A 26,433-nucleotide genomic window follows, 5' to 3' on the forward strand; every position below is an offset into this window, starting at 1 on the left:
GAAAACTGGAGAGAACATGGAGCTCTACAGGCCTATGGGAATCCTACCTGGTCAAGAAAAATAGTTAAATGCTGTATAAGAGGACACTTTGTAAAGCAAGAGCAGCATACTTCTACTCATTAATAGAGGAGAATAAGAATAATCCTAGATTTCTTTTTAACACAGTTGCCAAACTCACCCAGAGCCATAGCTCTGTTGAACCTTTCATCCCAACTGCTCTTAGCAGTAATAATTTTATAGGATTCTTTTATGGGATATGCTCCCAATTGGTAGAATTATTAGACAGTATGAGATAAATTTTCACTGTCGTGCTGATGATACCCAGCTATATCTGTCTATAAAGCCAGATGAAACTAACCCATTACATAGATTACAGGCATGTCTTGAAGACATAAAAACCTGAATGACTCTTAACTTTCTCCTTCTGAATGCAGACAAAACAGAAGTTATAGTCTTTGGACCAAAGTCTTTGAAAAATAAGCTGATTAGCCAGTCGCTTCATTTGGATGGGATTAAACTGGTTTCAGATAATAAAGTAAAAAATCTTGGTGTTGTTTTTGTTCAGGACCTGTCATTTAAATCCCATATCAAAGAGGTTTCTAGAATTTCCTTCTTTCATCTGCGGAATATTGCAAAAATTAGAAATATCCTGTCCAAGGGTGATGCTGAGAAACTAGTCCATTCATTTGTTACTTCAAGGTTGGACTATTGTAATTCTTTACTATCAGGAAGTCCACAAACTGTAGTTAAAAGCCTTCAGCTGATCCAAAATGCTGCAGCCAGAGTTCTGATGAAAATTAAAAAGAGAGATCATATCTCTCCTATTCTAGCTTCTCTTCATTGGCTTCCTGTTAAATCCAGAATAGAAAGCCTTAAATGGCCAAGCTCCATCTTATATCAGAGATCTGATTGTTCCTTATGTTCCTAACAGAGCACTTCGCTCTCAATCTGCAGGTTTACTGGTGGTTCCTAGAATTTCTAAAAGTAGAATGGGAGGCAGATCTTTTAGTTATCAGGCACCTCTCCTGTGGAACCAACCAGTTTTAGTCCATGAGGCAGACACCCTGTCTACTTTTAAGGGTAGTCTTTAAACTTTCCTTTTTGATAAAGCTTCTAGTTATTAGTGAAACCAACATTGATGGAAGACATTGATGTAAGCAGAGTTTGTAATGCTTACAAACCATTACTTCATAATTTCTATGTGGGAAGCTATCATATAAAGTGCATTATCTTACCACAAGAAATTCCAGGGCAAGCTAAACAAGTGGCTTTTTTAGTTTCTGTTTGAATTGATCCTGCCCCTTGTTTTGGTCCTGCCGTAGTTGCTAAAGGTGTTGTAGCTGTTGAGGATTTTGTTGATGGAGACGCAGTTGAAGATTTTTTCAAATTAGCTGATGCAGATGTAGAAGATTTTGTTACTTTAGTTGATGAAGATGTTGAAGATTTTGTTGATTTAACTGATGAAGATGTTGTGATAGTCGTGGAAGATTTTTCCCATATAGCTGATGGAGATTTTGTTGTTGGAGATTTTGTCAAATAAGTTAATAAAGATGTTGAAGATTTTGCCGATTTAGTTGAAGGAGATGTTATCACAGTCGGTGAAGATTTTGTCGATTTAGCTGATGAAGATGTTGTCGATTTGGTGGATGAAGATGTTATTGAAGATTTTGTCGGTTTAGTTGATGGAGATGTTATTGAAGATTTTGTCGATTTAGTTGATGGAGATGTTATTGAAGATTTTGTCGATTTAGTTGATTTATTTGATGAAGATGTTGTCGATTTGGTGGATGAAGATGTTATTGAAGATTTTGTCGGTTTAGTTGATGGAGATGGTATTGAAGATTTTGTCGATTTAGTTGATGGAGATGTTATTGAAGATTTTGTCGGTTTAGTTGATGGAGATGTTATTGAAGATTTTGTCGATTTAGTTGATGGAGATGGTATTGAAGATTTTGTCGATTTAGTTGAAGGAGATGTTATTGAAGATTTTGTCGGTTTAGTTGATGGAGATGTTATTGAAGATTTTGTCGATTTAGTTGATTTATTTGATGAAGATGTTGTCGATTTGGTGGATGAAGATGTTATTGAAGATTTTGTCGGTTTAGTTGATGGAGATGTTGTGATAGTCGTGGAAGATTTTTCCCATATAGCTGATGGAGATTTTGTTGTTGGAGATTTTGTCAAATAAGTTAATAAAGATGTTGAAGATTTTGCCGATTTAGTTGAAGGAGATGTTATCACAGTCGCTGAAGATTTTGTCGATTTACTTGATGAAGATGTTGTCGATTTGGTGGATGAAGATGTTATTGAAGATTTTGTCGGTTTAGTTGATGGAGATGTTATTGAATTTTTTGTCGATTTAGTCGATGGAGATGGTATTGAAGATTTTGTTGATTTAGTTGATGGAGATGTTATTGAAGAATTTGTCGATTTAGATGATGGAGATGGTATTGAAGATTTTGTCGATTTAGTTGATGGAGATGTTATTGAAGATTTTGTCGATTTAGTTGATGGAGATGTTGTCGTAGTCGATGAAGGTGTTGTCCAAGTAGTCGGTGAAAATTCTGTTGATGTACCTGGTGTAGACTTTGTTGGAGTTGTTGAAGACACTGCTGTTTCTGGAGTTGTTGGATCTAAAATCACAAAGATTTCAGTAAGTTCCTGATTACTGGATCCACAGACATTGACATAAACCGTCTTAAAGTAAAGGTACAATAAAGCACATAAAGACTGGTCAGGACTGGTTGATACAGTTCACATCAAAGCTTTAACAAAGCCTTATGCTATGTTTACACTGCAAGCAACAAGAGCAGCAAAAACGCGTGTGCTGCTTAATTTTTGATGCTTGAACAAGTTTAGTTCTGACAAGTGGCTGAAGCATCTTTGCTGCTCCGGCTTCGCGGTGGAAAAGTGGGTCTGATGTGGAAAAGTGGGTCTGATGCGCGTTGGGCAGAGCTACCCTATCCTTTCTTTGCCTGTAACAAAAGCAGCTATATTTGCTGTGGCCAGTGGGTAAAAAGTAGTCTTAATATGTTTTCAGTGAGAAAGTCCACCTGAAAACTTTATCTGTGCAGTCAGTTCATCCAGATTACCATCCTACCTTCAAATATTATTTCGCTGTCTAAGCCACTTAGACCCCCACATACCGGTGGCGCGCTGTCAGTAGGAATCCCATTCAATAGCAGCCTCTGGCCCTGTTTGCGGCGGCGGCTGGAAGGCATTTTTCATGTATGTAATCCAAACTGCAGGCACCAGAATAATAAAAGCGAACATATTTTGCCGGCAGATTTCGGCATTTTAAGTTAATTTAGGCGTTAAGCGGCAAAAGTTAATTTTTTCCATCTCCAGCAGCTGCTTTGCAGCACGTCCTGTGCGTCAGATTCTCAGAAGGTCACAACTGCTCAGACGCGCTGCTCCTGCTGCTGACCTTTTGCTGTGCCCTAATGTGCGTCAACCATTGACTTTGCATGTAAACTAGCTGCTCCTGATGCCTTTGCTGCTTTAGGTGTGAATGTAGCATTAGTAGTTTTCCAGCCCCATCATTAAAAATTATACAATATATACTGGTGCTTGTAAATAATTATAACTCACATATAATAATATCATAAAAATGTTTATTCATTTCAGTAATTACATTCATAAAGTGAAACTTGTGTTTTACATTAGTAGCCATTTAAAACTTCCCCACTTTCCTTCATTGGCCCTTGAATGTTCCTTGGCATGTCCCCTACAATTCCTTTTTAAACATCAATCTTTGTACCCAAATATTCTTTCTGTCATGATTCGTGGACATTAAGATCTAATTAAGATCCTGGTCAGACCCTGTAATTCAGAGAAAGGGTGGAGTCAGATTTAAAAAATGCATGCCCAGTGGAAGGCCAGTGGCTAGAAGTTAGATGGGATTTTGCTGGGAGTCGCAGGGGAGTAGGCTGCCATTCAGCTGGAGTTTGACAGGGAAGGGCCATTTTGAATGGCTGCAACTGTATATTTATTCATTCCCCACACACTGATATAGTTTGTGTTTATTTCTTTTAATTTTAATAATTATAAGTGACAAACTAATGAAAACCCCCCATTAAATATCTCAACAAAATTTCAGCCAACTGAAAAGTATGGGCATGTACAGCACTCACTACTCAGTCGTGGCTCCTCCAGAAAAAGAAAAAAACAGGCATATGTCCATCCAGTTATGTCTGTTGAATTTCAAAATGGCTTCTTATAAGAACAGCATCATCTGATTTTGCCAAAATGGTGAAGAGCCTCCATTTCCTGAAGCTAAGCTAAAACACCAAAGGTTGTCTTTGACCTCATCAAACAGTAAGGGCCAGACCTGTGATGTCTGGGAACCAAAATCTGCTCTGAGTAGAAGAGACCTTCCTTAGTATTCGGAAAGGACTCTAGTCTCCACAGTGCCGTTCCTAACAGCTCATTTATGGGTTCCAGTTTTCCAAGTGCTGTTCTTGGGGTTTCAGTTTGGGTGCATCAGCCAACTGGAAAGGTCTCCCGAGCTCCCTCCTGGGTTCCTCTATCAACATAATCACTCCCTCTCGGATTCTTCTTTCTACTGGAGGGGTCTCCAAAATTCCTCTGTAAATGGGCACCGGGTCAGTCCATAAACTCTATGAGCATTCCACCAGAGTCCTTTCTAGCCACAGCCAAGGTGTTGAGGGGATCTGTATTGGTGGCCTTAGGATTGTGTCTCTGTTATTTGTAGATGATGTGGTTCTATTGGCTTCATCAGATTGTGATCTACAGCTCTCACTGGAGTGGTTCACAGCCGAGTGTGAAGTGGCTGGGATGACGATCAGTGCCTCCAAAAACCATGGTCTTGAGCCGGAAAAGGGTAGAGTGCCTTCTCCAAGTTGGGGAGGATGCACTGCCCCTCGTGGAGGAGTTCAAGTGTCTTGGGGTCTTTTTCACATCTGAAGGGAATATGGAGCAGGAGATCGAAAGGCACATTGGTGCGGCGTCTGCTGTGAAGCGTGCACTTTTGTAGTGAAATTAAAGCTGAGCCAGAAAGCAAAGCTATCGATTTACGTGTCAATCTACATTCCCACCCTTATCTATGATCGTAAGCACGCGGTCCCGGATGCAAGTGGCTGAAATTAGTTTTCTCCGTAGTGTGTGAGATAGGGTGAAGAGCTCAGTCATCTGGGGAGGACTCAGAGTAGAGCCGCTGCTCCTCTGCATCGAGAGAAGCCAGTTGAGGTGGCTCGGGCATCTGGTTAGGATGCCTCCTGGACTTCTCCCTATTGAAGTTTTCCAGACATGTCCCACCATGAGGAGGCCAAGGGCGAGACCCAGGACACACTGGAGGGACTATATTTCTGGCCTGGGAACGCCTTAGGATTTAGCGCCCTTGGAGGACCTGGCCCAAGTGGCTGGGGAGAGGGACCTCTGGGCCTCCCTACTGAACCCGCTACCCCCTTGACCCGACCGCGGATAAGCTGAAGAAGATGGATGGATGGATGGATGGATGGATGGATGGATGGATGGATGGATGGATGGATGGATGGACATGTAATACAAATGTGCCTTATGCTTATGCCATCCAACAGCATTGACCAAAGATGGACTTCTATTGAGCTGTAGAAATATCTAAACAATCAGCACCTAAACTCTAGTCTGAGGTGTAAGCAAAGTTTGTAAATAGGTCTGTAGTTACTTTTATAATACATTGCTCACAAAAAAAGTTAACATGTAAACAACAAATTGTACTTGAGTCAAATCACACTTTACTAAAAACTGTCCACTTAGGAAGCAACACTGATTGACAATCAATTTTACATGCTGTGTTGCAAATGGAATAGACAGCAGATGGAAATGATTAGCAATAAGGAAGACAGACTCAATTACGCAGTGGCCCTGCAGGTGGCCACTTCTAAGCACCTATGCATTGTTGTTGATGTTTGAGTTACTTTTGAATATTGATGGTGCTTTCACCCTGATGGTAGCATGAGAAGGACTCTACAACCCATACAAGTTGCACAGGCAGTGAAGCTCATCCAGTGTATGATGTGTGGCTTAAAACCATAATAAACAGGTTTGTGGGGTCGCCATTCATCATGTTTACCTCAACACATACTAGGGGAACATAAAGCATAGGAAGAAAATTACCACAAGGTGGAAAAGTGCAAAAGTCATTGGACAAATTAGGTGTAATATACAGTTTATGTCATAAAAAACACAACTCTAGAATTGCTTAAAAACACTAGATGGAATAAGTAAGGCCCAAGTAAAGAAGGCTTATTTGATATGAGCTATACCAAAATGTTAAAAAATATTTCTAAAAGTGGGGAGATATGGATTATAAAATATTCATGTTACTTTGAATGAAGAGGTTTTAAATTTCATGTTTTTACGTGCAGATATAGGTAACATTTTGTTCTCTTAAATACACAACATAAAACACTGAGATGAATCAACAACCTAAAACTTACCAAGTGGCAAATCGTTCCATAGCTTTATCACCTTATTAATTTCATCACCTAAAAGATACAATAAAATGAGTTATATTATTGTGTCCAATATTCAAATAAAAGAAAATGATGCAGTACTAAAATACTAATACATACATCTACATATTGAATATATGTAATGAGATACACAAATACAACTCACCGAAGTTCTGACATCCTAAAACCTCTGAAAGTCAGAAATATGAATATTAGGGATTTTTCAAGCGATTACAATAAAATTATTTAATTTCTTATCCCATTAAGCAATTAATAGGATAATAATAAGAGATTAACTCCAAAACAGACTCTTTCCCTGTGTAATTAGCATATATAGGCGGATGTGTTTTACTTTGTAGCTGCATCTCATGTCCTGTCAGACTGTTGGGGGATATTCTGTACTTTAGTGTTTTGGAAACATAATCACTGTTATGTTAAATTTGTTTTCTTCCAAAATTGTACAAACATATATAACTTTAGCACTTCATTATTCCAAAAAAAGCTGCTAAATTCCTCATTTTTATACCAATGATACATTTAACAAAATCACAACACATCCAAATGCAAAATATAAAAAAAGCCTCATTACATTTAGGAAATTAAAAGCCTTCTAACTTGTTGCAGCAAAAGGGAAAAGATGGAATCCAGTTTAGAATCTCTCATGAGCCATCTATAAAATTGGCCTCTGGGGAAAAGCTGCATGAATGGCAAACAGAGTCCTCCCATATGGCGTCACATCTATTTCAAAACGCCCACGGACAGAATATACATACTCGCATGTATTTTAAACTACTTCTGTGCATGATCTATCTACCACTGTATAACAAAATCAAACATGAGCGAGAAACTGACACTTTGAGAGAAGAAAATTGCTCTCCGCACGCTAGTTCCTGTTTGGGAGGAGAAAAACCTCTTCTGTAAGCCTCCTCCAGATTCGGCCTTACAGTCAAGATTGCATAGGAATTAGTGTCAGGAAGCCTTTGACTGACTCGTCATCCATAAGTGAAGACGACGGCTGGTGGCGAAACAGTATGTGGGATAACTGGAATTCACAACCAGTCAGTCAAAGGCTTCCTTACACTACTTCCCGTGTGATCATTTCGGCAAGGCCCAATCAGGAGGAGGCTTACAGAAGAGGGTTGTCTCCGCCAATCTTGTCAAAACACATTTTTCTCAGGCATGGCCGCTGGATAGAAAATGGTGCGCCCAGTGAGATCTCCAGTAGAGACTGACATTTTTTTGGGAATCCCACGGGTCACGGGATTCCCATGGGATTCCCGTGGGATGGGAGTCAGTATTAGTAACGATCACGTGATCGGGACGGTACAGGATTAAACATTAACGGGAGCAGACGGGAGCGGGAGCAAACTAATAGTAACTAAAAAAAACTAGGATCGATGCCAAAAAATTAAATAAAGTAGAAAAAAAAAATCCAGTACTGGCGCCGCCATTTTGTAGTTTTTTCCTTGAAGCCTACACTATAATGCGAGTCAAAAGAACTACACGACCCAAAAACCAACATTTGCTTCCGCTCTGAGTTTTTCACCCGCGCTCAAAAACAACAATGGAGGGACCAACAGCTACTACAGTTAGAAACAGGAACTTAACTGACCCTTCATAGAAATTCAGATTCAATGTATTGGCAGAAATCTTAATGAAGACAACAAGAATGGGAGTGGTGCAGGATCGGGAGTCATTCTGAATGGGAGCGGGATGGGAGTGGGAGTAATTTCACCAGGAGTGGGACGGGACAGGATTTAGATTTCTACTCTGGCCCGGGATCGGGACGGGACACAATTTTTTTCTGTGGGAGTGGGACGGGACAGGAGTGAAAATCCACTCCCATGTCAGTCTCTAATCTCCAGCAAGAACCTGAGCATGCGTAGGAGGAACTAGCACGTGGTATCACGATAGGATTTACCCTGGTATATCGCGATAAAGTTAAGGGGGATGTTTAGTAATATTGAATGTTAGGAACAGAAGCCAGACTCCTTTAGGTCCGAGGTTTATTCAACATTTTCCACGTTTCTTCAACTGTCGGTAAAATGGTTGGCCTAAATGCTCTTTAAGTTAGTTAGGAAAACCTTGTCTAGACCAGGACAGATCTGTTCACCCTAAAAGGATGAACTCCCATCTCTTTCCTCTTAAATAAGACTCACAAGGTCTTGTTTCCCTGCTGCAGCTGGTATTGAGCTGCTGAATAATAGGCTCTTGTGTGGTACACTGCCATCTAGCTGCTGGGGGTTTAACTGATACTGTATGTAAAATAAGACATTGCAACAGATGTTTGTCTATAAATTATTTTTTTTACATTTATAATTATTTCCATATTTTGAATCAATATATTCTAATGAAAGATTGCAGCACTGAATTTTGATTCGATACCATTATGGTCCAAAGCAGAGGTCTTCAACAGGGGGTCCGCGGAGGGACTTCATGGGGTCACGAAAATTTTGGTTGATTACACTTTTTTATATTCCCCCCTGCAATTTTTTCCACTAATTGAAATATCTTTAAAACCACAATAACACGAATTCAGCACACTGTAGTAAACAGATAAGTGGAAGCAGAAGATGTCTTTCAGTCATCAATGCACACATTCAGCGACACACAGGAGCTCTTTTAACAGGGCACTGTTGGCCTGAAAAACGTTTCTTTAGACCCCTGGTCTAAAGAAATATCTAATATTTATTATATCTAACAGAAACCAAAATCTGCAATAATCAGAAGGTCCCCCATGTTTATTGCATTAGCACTAGGAAGCATACTGCATCCTCTAGCTCCAACTATCAGCTCTCTCTGGATTAGTTATATCGGCAATTGCGGATACAGTTCCGCTTTGGCTTAATTCTGCTGATTGATTTCAGGTATTCAAATAGAGTCAGATTTTCCAAAATTCAGCAAAGGAACTAGGCTAAATATTTGATTCAGGTGTGTTAATGCACATAATTATCTGAAAGCTTCAGGCCTAGATTCTGACTCCTTGTACAAACCAAAATCTACCACAAATACCTCTCATTTTAGGCATAACAGTAGCAGTCTGGGGTAAAGATTATATAGTTTTTAATTTTAAAAGTCTGTGATGCAGCCGTCACATGAATATATAAAAATATCTGTTTTTATCAGTCTTAATGTCTTTGCAGGTTAGTCATATTTTTTTCTTACCTGTTTGATTGGTTACATTGAGTACTTCAGCCAACAAGCACCGAAAGTGGTACACATAGATCGTGGTATTCAGCTCAGTTTTACATATTTCCTTCAGATATGTCTGAAAACAAATAAAGGCATCATTATATAACAAACTGTTGAAACACAGGGCAAGACATTAAAAAGCCCTACTGAAAAATCTTAAGTGTAACTTACACTGTGAGGACATTTGTCATAGATGCAAGACATTAAATCACCATCATCACAACTTTTGTCTTTGGCCTCATTCCACAAAGTGCATAATGTGACATTCTGCAGAAAGGAAGATAAATATAAACATGCATGTTAATATGCAACTCATTCAAATTTTCTTTTTTTTTTTTTTGCATTTCTCTGTTTTATTAAATTAGTGATTTACCTTGTAATCTTTGGTACTTCTTAAGGTCACGTTTGAGGTCATGCTTTCGTATTTCTTCAACTTAAAGAAAAAAAAAAAGAAAACATTTTGACATTCAATATTGTCTTAAATTTTACAGATACATCATAAAAATAACCATAGCAAAAATAAAAATAAATAACAAGACAAAACTCTGAGCACTACTACGTTAACAAATACATTGACCAAGTTCAATATTTTTTTTCCATAGAATAATAAAGGATTGCTTAAACCAAACATAATTTCCCAGAAATCTTCTGAGGTCAAGTCCCTGAAGGCTTCAAATAACATTTTCAAAGAAGGATACAAGTTTTGTAGTCAGTCTGTACTGTTGCATTACTGTAGATCAATAATTTCCAATTGGGGGTACACGTACCACTAGTGGTCTGCAAGTGCATTGCAAATGATACATAAAAATATTTTCTTTCTTATATAGTAAAATAAAATAGAGCTGGGATCTGTTTTACTTTGTGAGGACCAAATTGGAAATCTAAACAAGTTTTTGTCAACCAAAAAGTACGTTTTCTTATATATATGAGTTCACATTCAGCTTTCAAGCACATCAAATCAAAGCAGAAGAACAGACTGGATGTAGAGAACAGCCTGGGATCTGCTTTTTTTCACAATGATCTATGGAGCTCATCAAAGCAGCTCAGGTCTCTTGATGAAAACAAAGTCAAACTAATTATTTTTGTCCTGTATTTTGTTCCCATCAAGTTTAAATGTGATCATGAGGGAGTTACTTAGAGGAGCTCCAGTTTTATAAGTCCAGGTTTATAATATGATTTTATTTGGTATTTCTTTCAGTTCCTCTCTATCTTCCAGACATTTTTATTTATTTATTTTTTTAGATGGAAATCATAAAGTGCCTTAAAACTAAATGCTCAAATTAAAAGATGAAGTGAAATAGTTTTTATTTTATAATCTAGTATTTTTAATAATTTTAAATGAGAGGGTGACTCATGGTTAGACAAAATGCCCAAAGGCATAAACAAGGCGAAAAAGGGTGGGAAACACTGCTATAGATGATAGAGATTAAGTGGAAAAATTCTATTGGGAAGTGCATTTCACGTATAGACTGAAAAATGTTTATCTTTTATACACTGATTGTATCATTGATTTTGTGAATGTTAATTTCCCCTTTCGAATAACAAAAGGAACATATTTTTCCTAATCTATGATCTTTGAAAATAAAGAGTTCAGAGAAAAGGGCAGAGTCCACATTAGAGATTAGGAAAAAAAAACTAAGTTCTTCTCTGCTTATAGCAACATCAGTCTGATGAAAAAGAAACATCCTTGCATTGATGGATATTAGAAGAAAATTGTGCCCTTTTTCCAGTTAGATTTTTTAATAACGATGTCAACGCGTCCAATATACATCCAAAGTCTATGGGGGACAGCGTTGAGAGCTCCAGCGGCGCATTTGAGCGATCTGGTGTCGGAGCAGCCGAGCGTTCGATGCTGGAGTTAAGAAAATTTAAGATCAACCAATCAGAAAAGCTGATCAAGGAGGTTTTTTGGGGGGAAAACGCTACATGCAAGCTGTTATTGCATCTGCAGAGCTGTCTTCAGCCGATGAAACTAGCGTCAGCGTGGACACGAGCAAGTTTTATCGGAATTACACAGTATTTCTTCACTGAAAGAAGAGCAAAACACTGCTCTGGAGGCTTTTCTCAGAGGAAAAATGTTTTTGCTCTTCTCCCGACTGGTTTCGGCAAGAGTTTGATCTATCAATTGGCTCCTCTTCGTCATCACTCTGTTAGTACGTCATATACTTCGTTGATCTGATTGGTTTATTTGGCCCGTCTATCACCAACATAGGCCAATCAGCTAACCAGTATTTTCGCCCCTTCCCAAAATTACTTCAATGGAAGGTTTCCAGATGGATATGCGGAGCAAATCCATCTGGCGGAGTCAGGTTAACGCTGCGGTACCTTTGGCTGTGCCTTGATTCCTCAACCGTAGACTTGCATGTAAACTGGCTGCTTTTGCTTTGCTCAAATTTCATTCAGTGTGAACGTACCATTAACCACAATGCAGCTTTTCTGTAACCACAGCTATTAAATGAGAGTTGGAACAGAGCTGTTTTATTTATGACCTTTTTTATGTCCTAAACTATAAAGTCAGACATTTTGCTGAACAACACACATGTAAAAATACTAATATGAGCAGTTTTATTTTAAACATGGGTGTAAACTCCTCTCCATGCGCATTTGTGCTCTGATTCAATAACATGAGGCCTCCAATGTATCACATACCAGTGTATGCTCCTTCTCTGGGCTAGTGGCACACGTTGATCTGTTTATGTCAAATTCTGTCACTTTGAGGTTGGAACCATTCTGAAACAGTAAACCACCTTTGATCAGCTACTTTTCAGGAAATCCAATCTCTAGAGACAGTAATAAAGGCGGGCATACGCTATATGAGTTTTTGCCCGAGTTTCAGCCTTTTCGTGCATCCTGCGTAGTGTAGTAAACAGGGGGTAACAAAGGGCAATTAGTCTCTCATGACCACCTCCCGATCAGGAATCGTAAGGTCGGGAGAAAAATCAGACATGTTGGAAATTAGTCGGCTGTCGTAAGGTGTTCGGGGGCAAATCCTACTGAAATACAGTTTACAGCCAGTAAAAGTTTACAGCCTTTTACAGCTGCTTTTTGTGTCTCTGCTTCTGTCTCCTTGAACCCCAGTCGGCCTCGGCAGATGGCCGCTCACACTGAGCCTGGTTCTGCTGGAGGTTTCTTCCTGTTAAAAGGGAGTTTTTCCTCTCCACTGTCGCTACAAGCATGCTTAGTGTGAGGGATTGTATTTGAGTCAATGAGTAGATGCATCAACTGGTTTTCTTTAGATAGAAAACTTTGTATCAATTGGATTGTATGATCTGGTTGAACTGTAAAGTGCCTTGAGATGACATGTGTTGTGAATTTGGCGCTATATAAATAAACTGAATTGAATTGAATATAAATAGAGCTAAGAACATCTACGGGCCGATTTAGCAGAACCACATGCACTCCGCAAACAAAGGAGTTGTTCTTCTTCCTCCGGAGTCTGACCAGTGCAATCCATCGGAGCTGATTCCAACATGTGGTTTTTGGCCATACAGTGTGAGCAGTAAGATTGCATCAGAGCATCGGGCCGTACAGTGTAAGAACATCATGAGCTATGAAGCTGTAAACCCTGTGGTTTAGTCATGCAGTTTCAGCTCTAGCTGAGTACAATGATATAAAATGACATTCACTTTATGCCCGCCTTAGGGCTTTGTGTGCACATTTTGGAGAACATTACTAATGGCAAAAGTTTGTTTTAGGCAATTACTGTATTAACTAGACCGAAACAACAGATCATAGTGCTACCATTGTTCACACGATGTTTGTGACTGAGTAACGCAAGGTTAAAAGTTGAATACGCTGAGGACAGCAGTGATGCTTTACAAGGCTTGTACAAACAAGCATCTACTACAGAAAACTGAAACTATTATTACTGTGAAATTATAGCTGTGAGTTATATTTTATAAAAGAAATGCTGAGAAGTGTTAAAAACCAAATATTTAATTGTAGAAGATTTATATTTTCAAGATGAACAGATGCTGGCATTTTGTGGACTTTGAGAGGAGGACAAAGAATTTGCCTGACAGGAATTAGATTCAGGAATTTATTAACTTGTAAAGGAAGCTAACTATTAACGGCAGGTTATAGCGGGGAAACCCGACTAAATCAAGTGAAAAGTCACTAAAAGACAGCTCCATTATGTGAAAGACTTGCAAATAAAAATATTAATGAAAGCAACTTTCAGACCTCCTCCAAACATCCTCTGTTTAAATGCACCAAAACCTAAAGCAAACTAAATGTGGCATAGAACATAAATTACTCACCGATCCTGCACTGAACATTAAGCCCCTAAATACATTTAATTTTTGCAAGATCAGGTTGAAAGAACTTTTTTGTAGAATGCTGAACATTTAGCAATTTGAAAATGGGACTGATTCCATCCTAAGAAACAGAGCAAATGTAATGTTGGTTTTTTATGATACTATGTTGTCTAATGGAAAATATTTCTGATTGGTGGACTGAGCTGATGCTTTCTACCCGTTTTGGGGAACAGGGGTTCACTGCATGTAGATTTAGCACTCAAACAGAAATAAACTGTAAATGGACGAAACAGGTAAGAGAACTCGGCTGCACGGTCGGTGAGGCAGTGGGTAGAACTCTGTTGCCTTGCAGTAAGGTTCCAGGTTCGATTCCTGGCCTTTGGTTCTTTCTGCATTTAGTTTGCGTGTTGTTCTCTTGCATTCGTGGGTTCTCTCCGGGTACTCTGGCTTCCACCCACAGTCTCTAAGCTGAACTTTGATGTGATTGTGTGTGTGCATGGTTGTGTGTCTCTGTGTTGCCCTGGGACTGACTGCCTCTTGCCCATAGACTGCTGGAGATACAGTTGGCAGTAGCTCCACCTCGACCTTGACTAGGACTAAGCAGGAGAAAATGGATGGAAATGGATTGATGGTAAGATAACTACTCAGCCATGTATTATTGACCAGTGGGTTACATTAACTTTAAATAGAAGTGGAGTGTTTCTATCAGAATGCTAATATCAGAGTTTATTAATGCAGTTCGATACATCCGACCGATATCTGATATCGATATGGGATCAGAATGTTGCACAGATAATGCTAAGTACAAAAAGCTGCCATGCAATTTCCTTTTTTATCTTTTTCCAATAAAAGAATTTTATCTTTCCTTTATTGGAAAGATAAAATCCTTACACAATATATAACAGAGAGAAGTTTTTTATATAGATTCCTGGCAAAGAAAAGAAAGTGATATTTACATACCCAATCCTCCAGTTTGAAGTAGTCAAACAAGCCTTGCTCTGACGGGTTAATGAGGCTCAAAATAATCTAGGAATAATGTAAAAAAGTTGTGTTATTTTCATCATCATTATTTCTTAATAATTGTGTATTTTATTTGACAATAACAGCCAGACAATAATGAAATAAATGTCAGTGCTACTTTCTGTAGTATGAGAAGGACCTATGGATTAAGGAGCTGTCTTTTCTTTTGTTAAACTCTATATATTCTGTATTTCAATCCAAAAAGAAAACGGAAAGAAAAACAAAATGGAATAAAGAAAATGGTTTTGCATGTAGACTGAAACAGGCAAGTGCAAAATGGATTGCCCTAAACGTCTTTCTATTGAGTGGGGTGAATAGAGTCAATTCTTTTATTGTTTTCAATATTGCCCTGTTTTCAGTCTCAAAACATTGTACATAATGTCCGTCAATAGGTTGGTTAGAGTGTCTTTGCTCAGCTAGTTCCCTGTAAAGAATATTTTACAGGTTCCTCAAAAAAAAGAAAGTCAAAAACAATCCACTGGACTTTGTTTCCAAGTTTTAAGACGTTTCGCTCCCCATCCAGTAAGCTTTTTCAATTCAAAATGTCAGGAGTAGCGTTGAGTTCCAGGCTTTATGCAGTAGCCCATCAAAACCTTGTTATGAAATGCAAATTGAAATGGACGAAGGGGTCCACCTCTTTGGAACGGGAGTCGTTTGGCTTCTTTTGTTAGCCTTCTACAGGCCAGTATCATCGACTTCAACAGGTATCTATCCTACTTTTATAACCGTTTCAGGATGCAAAAATTTTGCACATGTACAGAAAATATATAAGCAATAGAGGTGTAAATCACATCCATCATGGCGATTCGATTCAGTATCGATTTCCTGACCCAACGATTCGATTATTTTCGATACTCAAGAATACACCACGATTCGATTCGATTAATTGATTAATCGGTTAAATTTTTTTTTAATTATTTTTTTTTTTTTTTTACACCTTACAGGCTAAACAAAGTTTCAAGTTTGAAATAAATCAATGAAAGCTGTGATAGCATTATGCATTTTCTTTAGAAACAACAGCAAATAACAGAAGTAGAAAAGTTGCATCAAAAAATACTGCAAAAATGCTGCACAATATCAGTGTAATGAGTTCAATGCAATACCTCGGCTCCAGAGAAACTGTCCAACATATTTTTTTAGAATGTAATAAATATACTCAGGAAAGAGAGATGTTGCGTAGAGAGTTAGACAGGAATAAAAATAAACTAGATATAAGGGAATTATTTCAAAGGTAATCTGGGGATGCAGTTTTTGGGAGTATTTTTAATTTTCTAAGAAGAACGGGTATTTTAGGGAGAATATAATAGTTTGTCTGGTCCATACTCCATTCTGGAAGGTGGCGGTAATGCACCTATAAGTTGTTTGCCAACCGCCATTAAAAAAAAAAAGAAGAAGAAGAAGAAGAAGGCTCCAGAGTGTCGACGTCACCGCCCCCTTGAGAGACGCTCCGCTGCTCCTCTCCCAGATTGTAGCTGACCGCAAACAGTGCAGCAGACAGGAGGCCGGCTTGTTTTGTTTTTATGACCGAAATTGCGGAAAACAACTCATGAAGTTTGACCCGCTAGAAGAGCGAGGTGTGCGAGAACGCTGGGACCCTTTTTCCAGCTGAATCTCCGCTCTTTTTGGCCCTCATGTCCCTCCGTCGTCGGACTAAACTCGCCCCCACTTCCTCACCGCCTCGGCCGTATCTAGACCCACAGTGTGTAGCTCAGACCACGCTTCAATACTGAGCATAATTTAAAAATGTCTGTGTGAAGCTTGCTGCAACACACTGCTGCAGGAGTATAACCAGGAAGCGAGGTAGGAGGGCAAAATAGGTTTAGCGGCACCGCAGCACGGGAGGAGAATTACGCCCAGGAGCAAATGGATAAAAAATAGACCGGAGGGAAAAAAAAAACATGAATCGATTATCTTGCGGACGTGTCGATGCATCGGATCGTAGGCTTTTGGATCGATGCATCGATACAAAACGATTATTATTTACACCCCTAATAAGCAATGGTATATATTATATATAATTGAACTCCCGTTGGCCTGAACAGAAGTCTGCCTCAGCAGATGGACGCTCACATTGAGCCTGGTTCTGCTGGAAGTTTCTTCCTGTTAAAAGGAAGTGTTTCTCTCCACCGTCGCTACAAGCATGCTTAGTGTGAGGGACTGCCTTCAAATCAATGAGTAGGTATAATCAATTGGTTTTCCTTAGGTAGAAAACTTTTAAGCAATTTGACTGTATGATCTGGTGAACTGTAAAGTGCCTTGAGATGACATGTGTTGTGAATTGGCCCTATATATATATATATATATATATATATATATATATATATATATATATATATATATATATATATATATATATATATATATATATATATACATATATATTTGAATTTAGAAAGCTTCCTGGAGAGGTGGCGAAACGTCTTCAAATCTTGGAAACCAAGTCCAGTGGATATTTTTTGAATTTTTACAGAAAGTAATTGATAATACATTTTAATGGCCTCACATAAGACACACAAAAACCAAAATATCCAAAGGCCTTTCAGTTTTGAATAAAATCAACCCATAAGTTGGATGGACTTTTTACCCTATACTGTACCTTGATTCTTCCATATCTCACATATTGTGTGGAAATGTAGGGAAACATAGACATAAACATTACTAATCCTATAGTTACAGTACAGAATTCACAAGGTTTGGTATTCAGGTTTTACTCACAAACTCTTTCAGTCAAAGTTCTTGTCAGTCATTCAAAAATATTTGATCTTGTCAAATATTATACTTCTATTATCCTTCAACAACTCAGAAAGGTTTTTGAGTGTCTGTATGCGGAGTGAAACTCTGGTACAGCTTAAGTTACATAAAAAATGCAAAAATATTCACAGATTTAAAATCCTGTTCAAACGGTTTATCTGGTCACAGCTTGTTCCGAGAGGGTCTTAAATGTATATTAGTGTATATTAATGTGCGCTTGTAGTTTTTATGACCATTGCTGGTATTTGTCCATCACCATTGTTTCTATGTCTCTCTACTATTGTTGATATTGTGTAAACTATTACTATTTTTTTTATTTTTATCATTGCTGGTATGCTAGAAAACAAAAAGATACTATGTATTTAACTGCTCTTTGCTTATTTGTTCTCAGTACCGAAAACATTATTATTATTTTTTATTTATTTTACTTTAAACTGCTTTTGCTCCTTCAATCTTGCGTTTTAATTTCTAAGTAGCTGGAAATATATATACACTCCTTAGAAAAATTAAAGGAACACTTTGAAAACACATCATATAGGGAAAAAATCATGCTGTTTATTTATACTGATATGGACTGGGTGATGTGTTAGGAACAAAAGGATGCCACATCTTTTGATGGAGATGAATCATCACCCTCATTATCAACCCACAAAGGGCTGAATTCAAAGACATCCCAGAAATTACAGTTAAAAAATTATGAGGCAAGCTAGTCCATTTTGCGGAAATTTCATTGCAGCAACTCAGAATGGTATTCAGTAATTTCTAGGGCTCTGGCAGTGCTCCTCCTGCTCCTCCTTGCAAAAAGGAGCAGATACCGGTCCTGCTGATGGGTTGTAGACCTTCTACGGCCCTGTCCAGCTCTCCTAGAGTAACTGCCTGTCTCCTGGAATCTCCTCCATGCTCTTGAGATTGTGTCAGGAGACACAGAAAACCTTCTGGCAATGGCACGTATTGATGTGCCATCCTGGAGGAGTTGGACTGCCTGTGCAACCTCTGTAGGGTCCAGGTAGCGCCTCATGCTAACAGTAGTGACAGTGACCCTAGCCAAATGCAAAACTGGTGAAAAGCAGTCAGAAAAGATGAGGAGGGGGAAAAATGTCGGTGGCCTTCACCTGTAAAACCATTCCTGTTTTGATGGTCATCTCATTGTTGCCCCTCTAGTGCACCTGTTGTTAATTTCATTAACACCAAAGCAGCTGAAACTAATTAACAACCCCCTCTGCTACTTACCTGACCAAATCAGTATCCCAGAAGTTTAATTAACTTGATACTAGACTCTGATTACAAAGATTACTTTAATTGTTTTTTTTAATTTTGTTTACGATAGGATTTATAAGTTTAAATTGATCAACTGGCATTCACTTGTATGTTTCAATGCATGTAATTGCCTGAAATTAATAAATAAAAATGAAATACTTTGTATTAAAAAGAGACAGTTGAAAAAATATTAGAAATAGAAACACATATTATGTGAAGCAATTTAGCTAAACATCCTTTAATCAATTTGAACAGCTTCCAGGCTTGTGCCCCAGACTTGGAGCAGTCTTGGTCTCAGAATAAAAATAAAAATTTCTACCTAAAAAAACAAGCACAAAGCTTATTGAGGTAAAGGAAAATTAGGAAAAAGGGATGTTTCTAGGGGAATGTAAAATCACTTCCTTATCTGACTTTATAATCCTTGTAATCCCTCTATTGGTTTTATAATGCACATCTCTACAATTAAAAGCAATACTAGTTATATGGTAACAACGATGTAGTATTGAGTTAAACTATGCAAATCTGAAGTCCTCTGAAGATAAGGTTAATAAACACTGTGATTCAACAATACTTACAAGTGGAAACAGGTATCCGACCGATTCCATGCTTTTAAAGACAAGCCAGGATTACCCTGTGAAGGACAAAAAGAAACTGTCACATAGTGGAATGTAGGGAAATATTGCCACAAATAAGACCAAACTAATTGTTTTAACTTGCAGTTGTTTGTGCTTCATACAACGAATGGTTTATCACTCAGGCCAGATCCCCCCTTGGTGACAGTTGAAGTAACAGAGATAAGTAGTTCTTTGATTGATAATTAATAGCTCTGCTGATAGCCTAGCCTAAGTCAATAAATCCTGGTAATTGAGCAGATTAGAGTTATAGTTATTCAACTAAGAACACCAAATTGATTTTACCTCAGATTTTAAGAAGTTAAAATGTTATCTACTTCTCCATTTCTAGTTACCGTATTTTCACGACCATAAGGCTACTAGGTACTAAAAGGCGCAGTCTCAGTTATGTGTGCCATTTCTGTATTTAACACACACATAAGGCACACCGGACTATAGGGCGCGTTTTTTTTATATACAGGTACATGTCCTCTACCACTTTTAAATACCTCTACTGCGTATTTAAAAATAGAGCGGGAGCAAAACTGAGTATGACTGTGCTTTATTCATGTATTTATTACAAAGTATTAATCAAACCTGGGAGCTGGCCGTGAGACAGACACATCGCAGATGACAGAGTGCTGTGATCACTCCTAAATTAACTTAAAATCCTGAAACCTGCCGACGGTATATGTTCGCTTTTATTACCGGTATCCTGGGGCCTGCAGTTTAGATTATTTAGATGAAAAACACCTGCCAGCCGCCGCGGTGAACCCGGAGGCGACCCGGCCCAGAGGCTGCTGTTGAAGGGATTTACTACTACTGTAGGCGCACCGCTGGGGGTCTGAGCGCCTCCGACAGAAATAGTATAGGCAGGATGATAATCTGGATGAACTGACTGCAATTATGAAGTTTCCAGGTGGACTTTCTCACTTAAAAACATATTAAATCTACTTTATTCCCACTGATCACAGCAAATATAGCTGCAAGATTTAGATTATTTAGATGAAAAACACCTGCCAGCCACCGCGGTGAAGAGGAGGAGACCGGCCCAGAGGCTGCTGTTGAATTAAGTTTTCAGGTAGAAAAATAGAGCGGGAGCAAAACTGAGTATGATTGTGCTTTATTCAAGTATTTATTACAAAGTATTAATCAAACCCATCAAAGTCATCATCCTCTGTTTCTGAATTAAACAGCTGCGCTAAATCAGACATGCCAATTTCCCCTTCTTCGCTGTCGGAGTCACTTTCCGTGCCGGGCGGCTCCTCAGAAATAATGCCGGCTTTTGCGAAAGCTCGAACAACAGAGCCAGCAGACACGTTAGCCCAAGCATCTACAATCCATCCGCAAACGGTGGCGTAACTTGCCCGGCCCTGCCTTCCACTTTTCGTGAAACTGTGGTCTCAGTCTGTCATCCATCGCTCCCACGCCGCTCGCAGCCTTACTTTGAACGGCCGGTTCACACCGATGCGAGCAGTTGAAGTTCCTTTGTCAGACCTCCCGGATAACAGCGAGCACAGCGTTCATTTGATTCACCATGTTTTTCACATCAGCTGTGAGATGGGCACGCATGGAGTCACAGATTAACAGCGATGGTGATGCGTGGAAAAAACCACCTGGTCTCCTCACATACACCTACCTCAGCCACGCTTTCATCATCTCCTCATCCATCCAGCCCTTTTCATTTGCCTTAATATCATATGTCATCAGAGCGATGTGTCTGTCTCACTGTCAGCTCCCAGATCAGCTTCTCTGATTGGTTGATGCGGCGCTTCCAGCAGCAAAACTTACATTTTTCCATCTCGAGCAGCAGTGCATTTGTGGCGCGTCAGATGCTTAAACTTTCCCGACGCGCTGCGCCTGCTGCTCAAAATGCGCAGCGAACACAGCATTCATTTGTTTCACCATGTTTTTCTCATCAGCTGTGAGATGGGCACGCATGGAGTCACAGATTAACAGCGATGGTGATGAGTGGAAAAAAACCACCTGGTCTCCTTACATTCACCTCCCTCAGCCACTCTTTCATCATCTCCTCAATGAGGTGGTCTCAAAAGTCGCAGTTACAACACACATAGGGCGCACCGCACCAAAGGGCGCACCGCACATTTTTAGGGAAAAAAAAGACGTTTATGTGCGCCTTATAGTCGTGAAAATACGGTAATAGTTTATTTATAATCTACAGGATATATTATTGCATAAAAGGAGTAACTCCAGCTGTAGATGTCAGGAGAAACATAAAGCCTTGAAACTGGATCTAGGTTAATATTAGTGTCAAACTTGATATATTTTGTTGCAGAAGAGTGTATTTGGAAAAAAAAAGTATTAAACTATTTACTCCAGTTAAATAAACAGAGATAGATGGATTTCACTCATTTTGCACTTTATTTTGCGTCCCTTATAGCAGGGTAATCAGCCCTGTTCTGATATGGACCTCATTTATTTCTCCTTGGCAAGTAGTTAGAGACAAACAAATCACAGACACTTTGGTTAAACATTAGACCTTCAGGAAGAATCTGGCTTGTTATGGGAATAAGTATGTCTTGTCAACAAACACCCCTTACTCAGGCATTGTGTGGCCTTGCAGGCAAAACTGACTGAGTGAAGAACTTTTATAGTGAGTAAACAGCACAAATCAATATATGAAATAAGAGAAATCAAATTTTTCCAACCACAAGAGAGAACTGAGAAAAAGATTGTGTTGTTTGGTTATTACAAAACGTACATAAAAATACATAAATGCCATGTTATAAGTCAGTTGAATTTTTTTCTCCTGGTACCCATGTAACAGTTTTATATCTGTGCATCAAGATTTTAAGACGGCATAAAAGCCTGAAAACATTAAAAAAATGCTCAACAGCTAATCGGTTCCAACTGCAAAGGATTTAAAGATAAGACATAAAAAACTATATTTTTCCAGATGAGCCTTTATTAGATCAGTTTCTTTGTATGAATTAAAAGTCTGATGAAGCGTATCTTTTTCATCTTGGGGGGGGGGGACAATCTGGTCCAAAAGTAGCTCGCAGTGTGGTAGTCTGATAAAAAAAAGACCTCCCAGGCTATAATAATATTTATACTATATACTATACTATATACTATAATACTTTTAATTATAGGGTCCTTATATTTTTTTGTTGTTGTCAGGACTCCTGTTTAGTGTCTGTGTTTTCTGTGTTTATCTCCCTTCATCCACCAGGAGGCGCCTGGTTCTGGTCCGCCTCCTCACACACCTGCGGATGGTTTCCTCGTTAAATGGAGTGTTCTTAAGCTGCTGACTGCCACTACCTCGATGCCAGAGTGTTTGCCAGTTTTGGGTACTCTAGCCAAGCTGAGTTTTGCTGAGTCAAACTGAGTTTTTGTCAACCTGAGTTTAACTTTGTTTTTGTCTTTGCCTCTCAGCAGGAAGTTGTCCTGCTAACTGGATCTCTCGGACCTTCACACCCTGGAAGGATAAACTGAGCTTCAAACTGAGCTGGGATTCAAACAGGAGGTTTGGATCCACTTTCCCCAAAAGATCGTTTGAGCTTTCACTGAGAAAGGGATTATTTTCCACAACGATCCGTTCAAGTACTGCAGGAAATCTGGGTGGCAGTCATTTTCTCCGTTCTCCATCTATTAACCGCATTCTGCGTAAAACCTGTTTCTAACCTCCACCGAATCATACAAACACTGGAACCTCAGCACACAGACAGGAGTCAAGGATACAACAACTTCACTGGAAACGTGAGTCGGCAACCAAAACTTCTTCTCAAAGTTTCACAGGTCTAATTCCCCACTGAGCCTTAACTAACCGCTGTGTCTTCCCCTCACTTTGCAGTTCCGGTTGAGCAGTGTTCAGAGCAACACTTCTCCCCTTGTTAACTTCTTCAATAAAACCCGCTAAACCTTTTCCCTCTTCTCTCTATTCGGTTTTCTGCATTTTTGGGTCAGAACTTTGTAACATCATGACATTTTTTTACCCTAGTTGTCTTATTTTATGTGTCTATAATGTATGGTGCACATTTTGTAAGCATTTTAAAGTGCTTATAAATAACGATGCCTTGGCTTATGGTTTAACAAAGGAAGCTCTTAAAGTAAACAAATGTTATAGTGAACCATTAGTGAGCCATAGAGCGTCTTAAGAAGAAAAAGACACCCACTCAATGGCATAAATCAACACTAACAATTATCAGAATAGATAAAATATAACAATTATTATCCCTGTTTCATATTATGCAAAATTCAAATAATAAATATTTTTTTACAGTAATACGGTAAGTGTTCTAGAGCCTGTATAGGATGTACAAAAAAAAAAAAAACACATTAATTTCTATTGATTTCCTTTAATAACATCTTAGCTAATGTGGGTTCAAAATGTTGTGTTTGAAAAGCATTTATCTTCTGATATAAGCTGCCGGGGTGGTCTGTAGCAGCCCATCGGTCAAGCTGCGGTTTTCATCTTCTGCATTGTTCTGTGCTCCTACGCTATTTTAAAGAACTGTCACTGGTTGTTACTGCTGAGGGTTGTGGGAGTGTGGCCTTCAGGAGGACTCATCCAGAGGAGGACATAATTAGGGGATTTGTGGTAAAGATTGCCTAATTTGAGAATTTCCCTGCACATATGGCAAAAACATTATGTCGTTAAAAAAAATTATTTTCAAATGTAGCATAATATGGAACTTGTAATAAAATCCTTTCTGCGGCCAAACAGGTTAAGTTGCAAATTTAATAAAGGACAATTAAACATAAAGAATTTTCCAAAACTGTTAATATAAACATATTACAAAAAACATAGATGAATAATTTAAGATTATGAATCATTTAACACTAGATGTCCAGGAGAATTTCAGTTTTCCTGCAAGCCCCCCTCCCCTCTTCAAGTTTGTGTATTCACTCTACCTTGTTAAGTGTCTCTATTGTAATGCAAATAATCTGTAATATAACCAGTCCTTCTACATGAAACTGGATAAGCCTGAAACAAACTGGCATCAGAACAAGAGAATGCTCTAAACACTTTTCATTACCTTCCCCTGCAACAACAGACCTTTGTGCAGGAATATCTTGATAAGTCATATCTAAATCATGTATTTAGACAAATCTATTGAACAACCAGATATCATACGGGTCCTAGTTCCTGAGCTGAGAACAGGTCATAATCATGCTTTTCCAACAAGGCAAGGCAGAGCCTATTTATATTGTCCATTTACCAGCAGACTGATTTATATTGTTACAAAGCTCACTATGTGAAAGAAAGAACAACTTAGAGAATAATCGTATTTTATCTGTTCTCGTCTTTTCATGTCATTCAACATTTCAGCTTAGAGAATGACAAACAGTATGATTTCAGTGTTGGAGTAACATTCATTTCACCCAAGGAAAAGCACTACATATGAAGCTACAATTGTCCCATTTAGCAGTTTTTACAAACCCAAGGTGAGTCCTTCCTGCATTTGTGACAGGTATACTTTGTGCAGTGCACACATCGCTCAGTGCTGTGGTTCCTGTTGCAGAGATTGCACACCTGGCCTGCTTATAGTAACAATGAAAAAATCTAAAAAATAGAGTTTAGCACATTTTCCCAAAGCAAGAGTTGTAGTCTGAACTAGATGAGGTTATCTATGTGTGCTAAAAGTTTTGTGGCACTACAATGATCTATAGTGTAATTATTGGCTATTATGTGCTTATAATAACAATGAATAAATCTCCAAAAATACAGTTTGGCCTGTCTTTCCAAAGTAAGAAAAAAAAAGAATTTTAGAACTGTAAATATACAGTCATATGTTTATATAAATCTTTTTTTTTATGTATTTATTACTGTTTTCAAGGCTGCACTTTAAAATATGAAATTGTCTAGAGCTGTTCTAAACGAAATTTCTTTTTGTTTACACTGTGTATACAAAATGACTAAATAAATCTGTCAAAGTCATAAGTAATTATTGGTTTTTATATGCTTATAATAACAATGAAAATTCTAAAAATATATATAGTTTAGCATATTTCCCCAAAGTAAGAGTTGTAGTATGATCCACATTAGGTTATCTATGTATCCTACAAGTTTGGAGGCAGTACAGTGATCTATAGTGTAATTATTGCTCATTTTATACTTATTCTAACAATAGAATAGAGGTGCCATTTGTCATTTAGGCTTTGGAAAATTCCTCAGAAAAGTATTATTTTTTAATCCAATACATGTGATAATAATCCACCTCTCCTTGGTGACGCTTTTGAATACTCCTCTCTGATTATTTTGCAACTTGCAGAGCTTGCTCCTCTTGCACATTTTTGGAGCAGTGAGCTCCCCATAGAGTCCACTGTAATTCTCCCAGCGAGATAGGAGACTAGCTTTTAGGAAACTATGGTTGTAGCTCACTGTATGGCTTACTCTGGTTGTGGATATGTGTCTGTTTTTTAGAATAAATAATTCACAGACCAGTTATTAATCCAGAAAAGGCGAATCTGTGCATATATTGCCAACTTTACTGCAGTTTCACGATGCTGTCTTGGCTGCAAGCAAGGAGATAGAGACAGGAGAGATCGCTTGAGTTATATTTCCCCCCAAATAAATAATGGTCATTTCTGTATAAATATTGTTGCTTTCTACAGCGTTCCAGGTCATGCAGCTATTTTTATTGTACAGATCAGTTATCGTCTGAACGCTGAGCTGAAATCATTGCGCTGTTGGCGACACTGATGATGTAGACCTAGTTATATTTAATTACAAATATGATTCCCCCCCCCCCCCCCCCCCCCCCCCTCCTGCTCTCAGGAAAAACAGTCTCAAAAAGAGAGACTTTAGCTGAGACCGAAACTGAAGGGGGTGAAATGGTTCTCCAGCCACAGTGCAAATGGGGCATTTACATCTGAAAAGGGATTCATGAGTTGACAAGTACTGCGGGGGGATTGGAGGCTGATGAA

The 26,433-nt window shown here is 38.6% G+C and overlaps 1 protein-coding gene and 1 long non-coding RNA gene across 2 annotated transcripts in view; both read right to left on the reverse strand.

Moving 5' to 3' along the window:
* Window positions 1–1,212: 1,212 nt before the first annotated feature.
* LOC119797418 (uncharacterized protein DDB_G0271670-like) lies at window positions 1,213–9,851 on the reverse strand. The gene is made up of 7 exons (XM_038306480.1): window positions 9,819–9,851; window positions 9,621–9,723; window positions 6,622–6,645; window positions 6,441–6,488; window positions 2,519–2,633; window positions 1,761–2,338; window positions 1,213–1,619 (listed from the first exon to the last, which is right to left on the reverse strand). The coding sequence occupies exons 1-7, from the start codon at window positions 9,849–9,851 to the stop codon at window positions 1,213–1,215; spliced, it is 1,308 nt and encodes a 435-aa protein (XP_038162408.1).
* Window positions 9,852–14,863: 5,012 nt separating this feature from the next.
* LOC119797432 overlaps window positions 14,864–26,433 on the reverse strand; it is a 34,745-nt gene continuing 23,175 nt past the window's right edge. Inside the window, exons 2-3 of the long non-coding RNA XR_005282588.1 lie at window positions 19,507–19,562; window positions 14,864–14,929 (exon numbers count right to left, since the gene is read on the reverse strand). This is a non-coding gene — a long non-coding RNA (uncharacterized LOC119797432). The remainder of the gene's footprint in view (window positions 14,930–19,506; window positions 19,563–26,433) is intronic.

This window comes from Cyprinodon tularosa, unplaced genomic scaffold, assembly GCF_016077235.1.
Source record: "Cyprinodon tularosa strain WSP-4 unplaced genomic scaffold, ASM1607723v1 ctg582, whole genome shotgun sequence".
Taxonomy (NCBI): Eukaryota; Metazoa; Chordata; class Actinopteri; order Cyprinodontiformes; family Cyprinodontidae; genus Cyprinodon; species Cyprinodon tularosa.

Coding starts and splice junctions, on each gene's coding strand:
- LOC119797418 (XM_038306480.1), bottom strand. CDS start 9,851: ATGTCTTGCATCTATGACAAATGTCCTCACAGT. Junction 2,634..6,440: donor ATGGAACGATTTGCCACTTG/GTAAGTTTTAGG, acceptor TTGTGATTTTAG/ATCCAACAACTCCAGAAACA. Junction 2,339..2,518: donor CCTTCATCGACTACGACAAC/ATCTCCATCAAC, acceptor AAATTCAATAAC/ATCTCCATCAACTAAACCGA.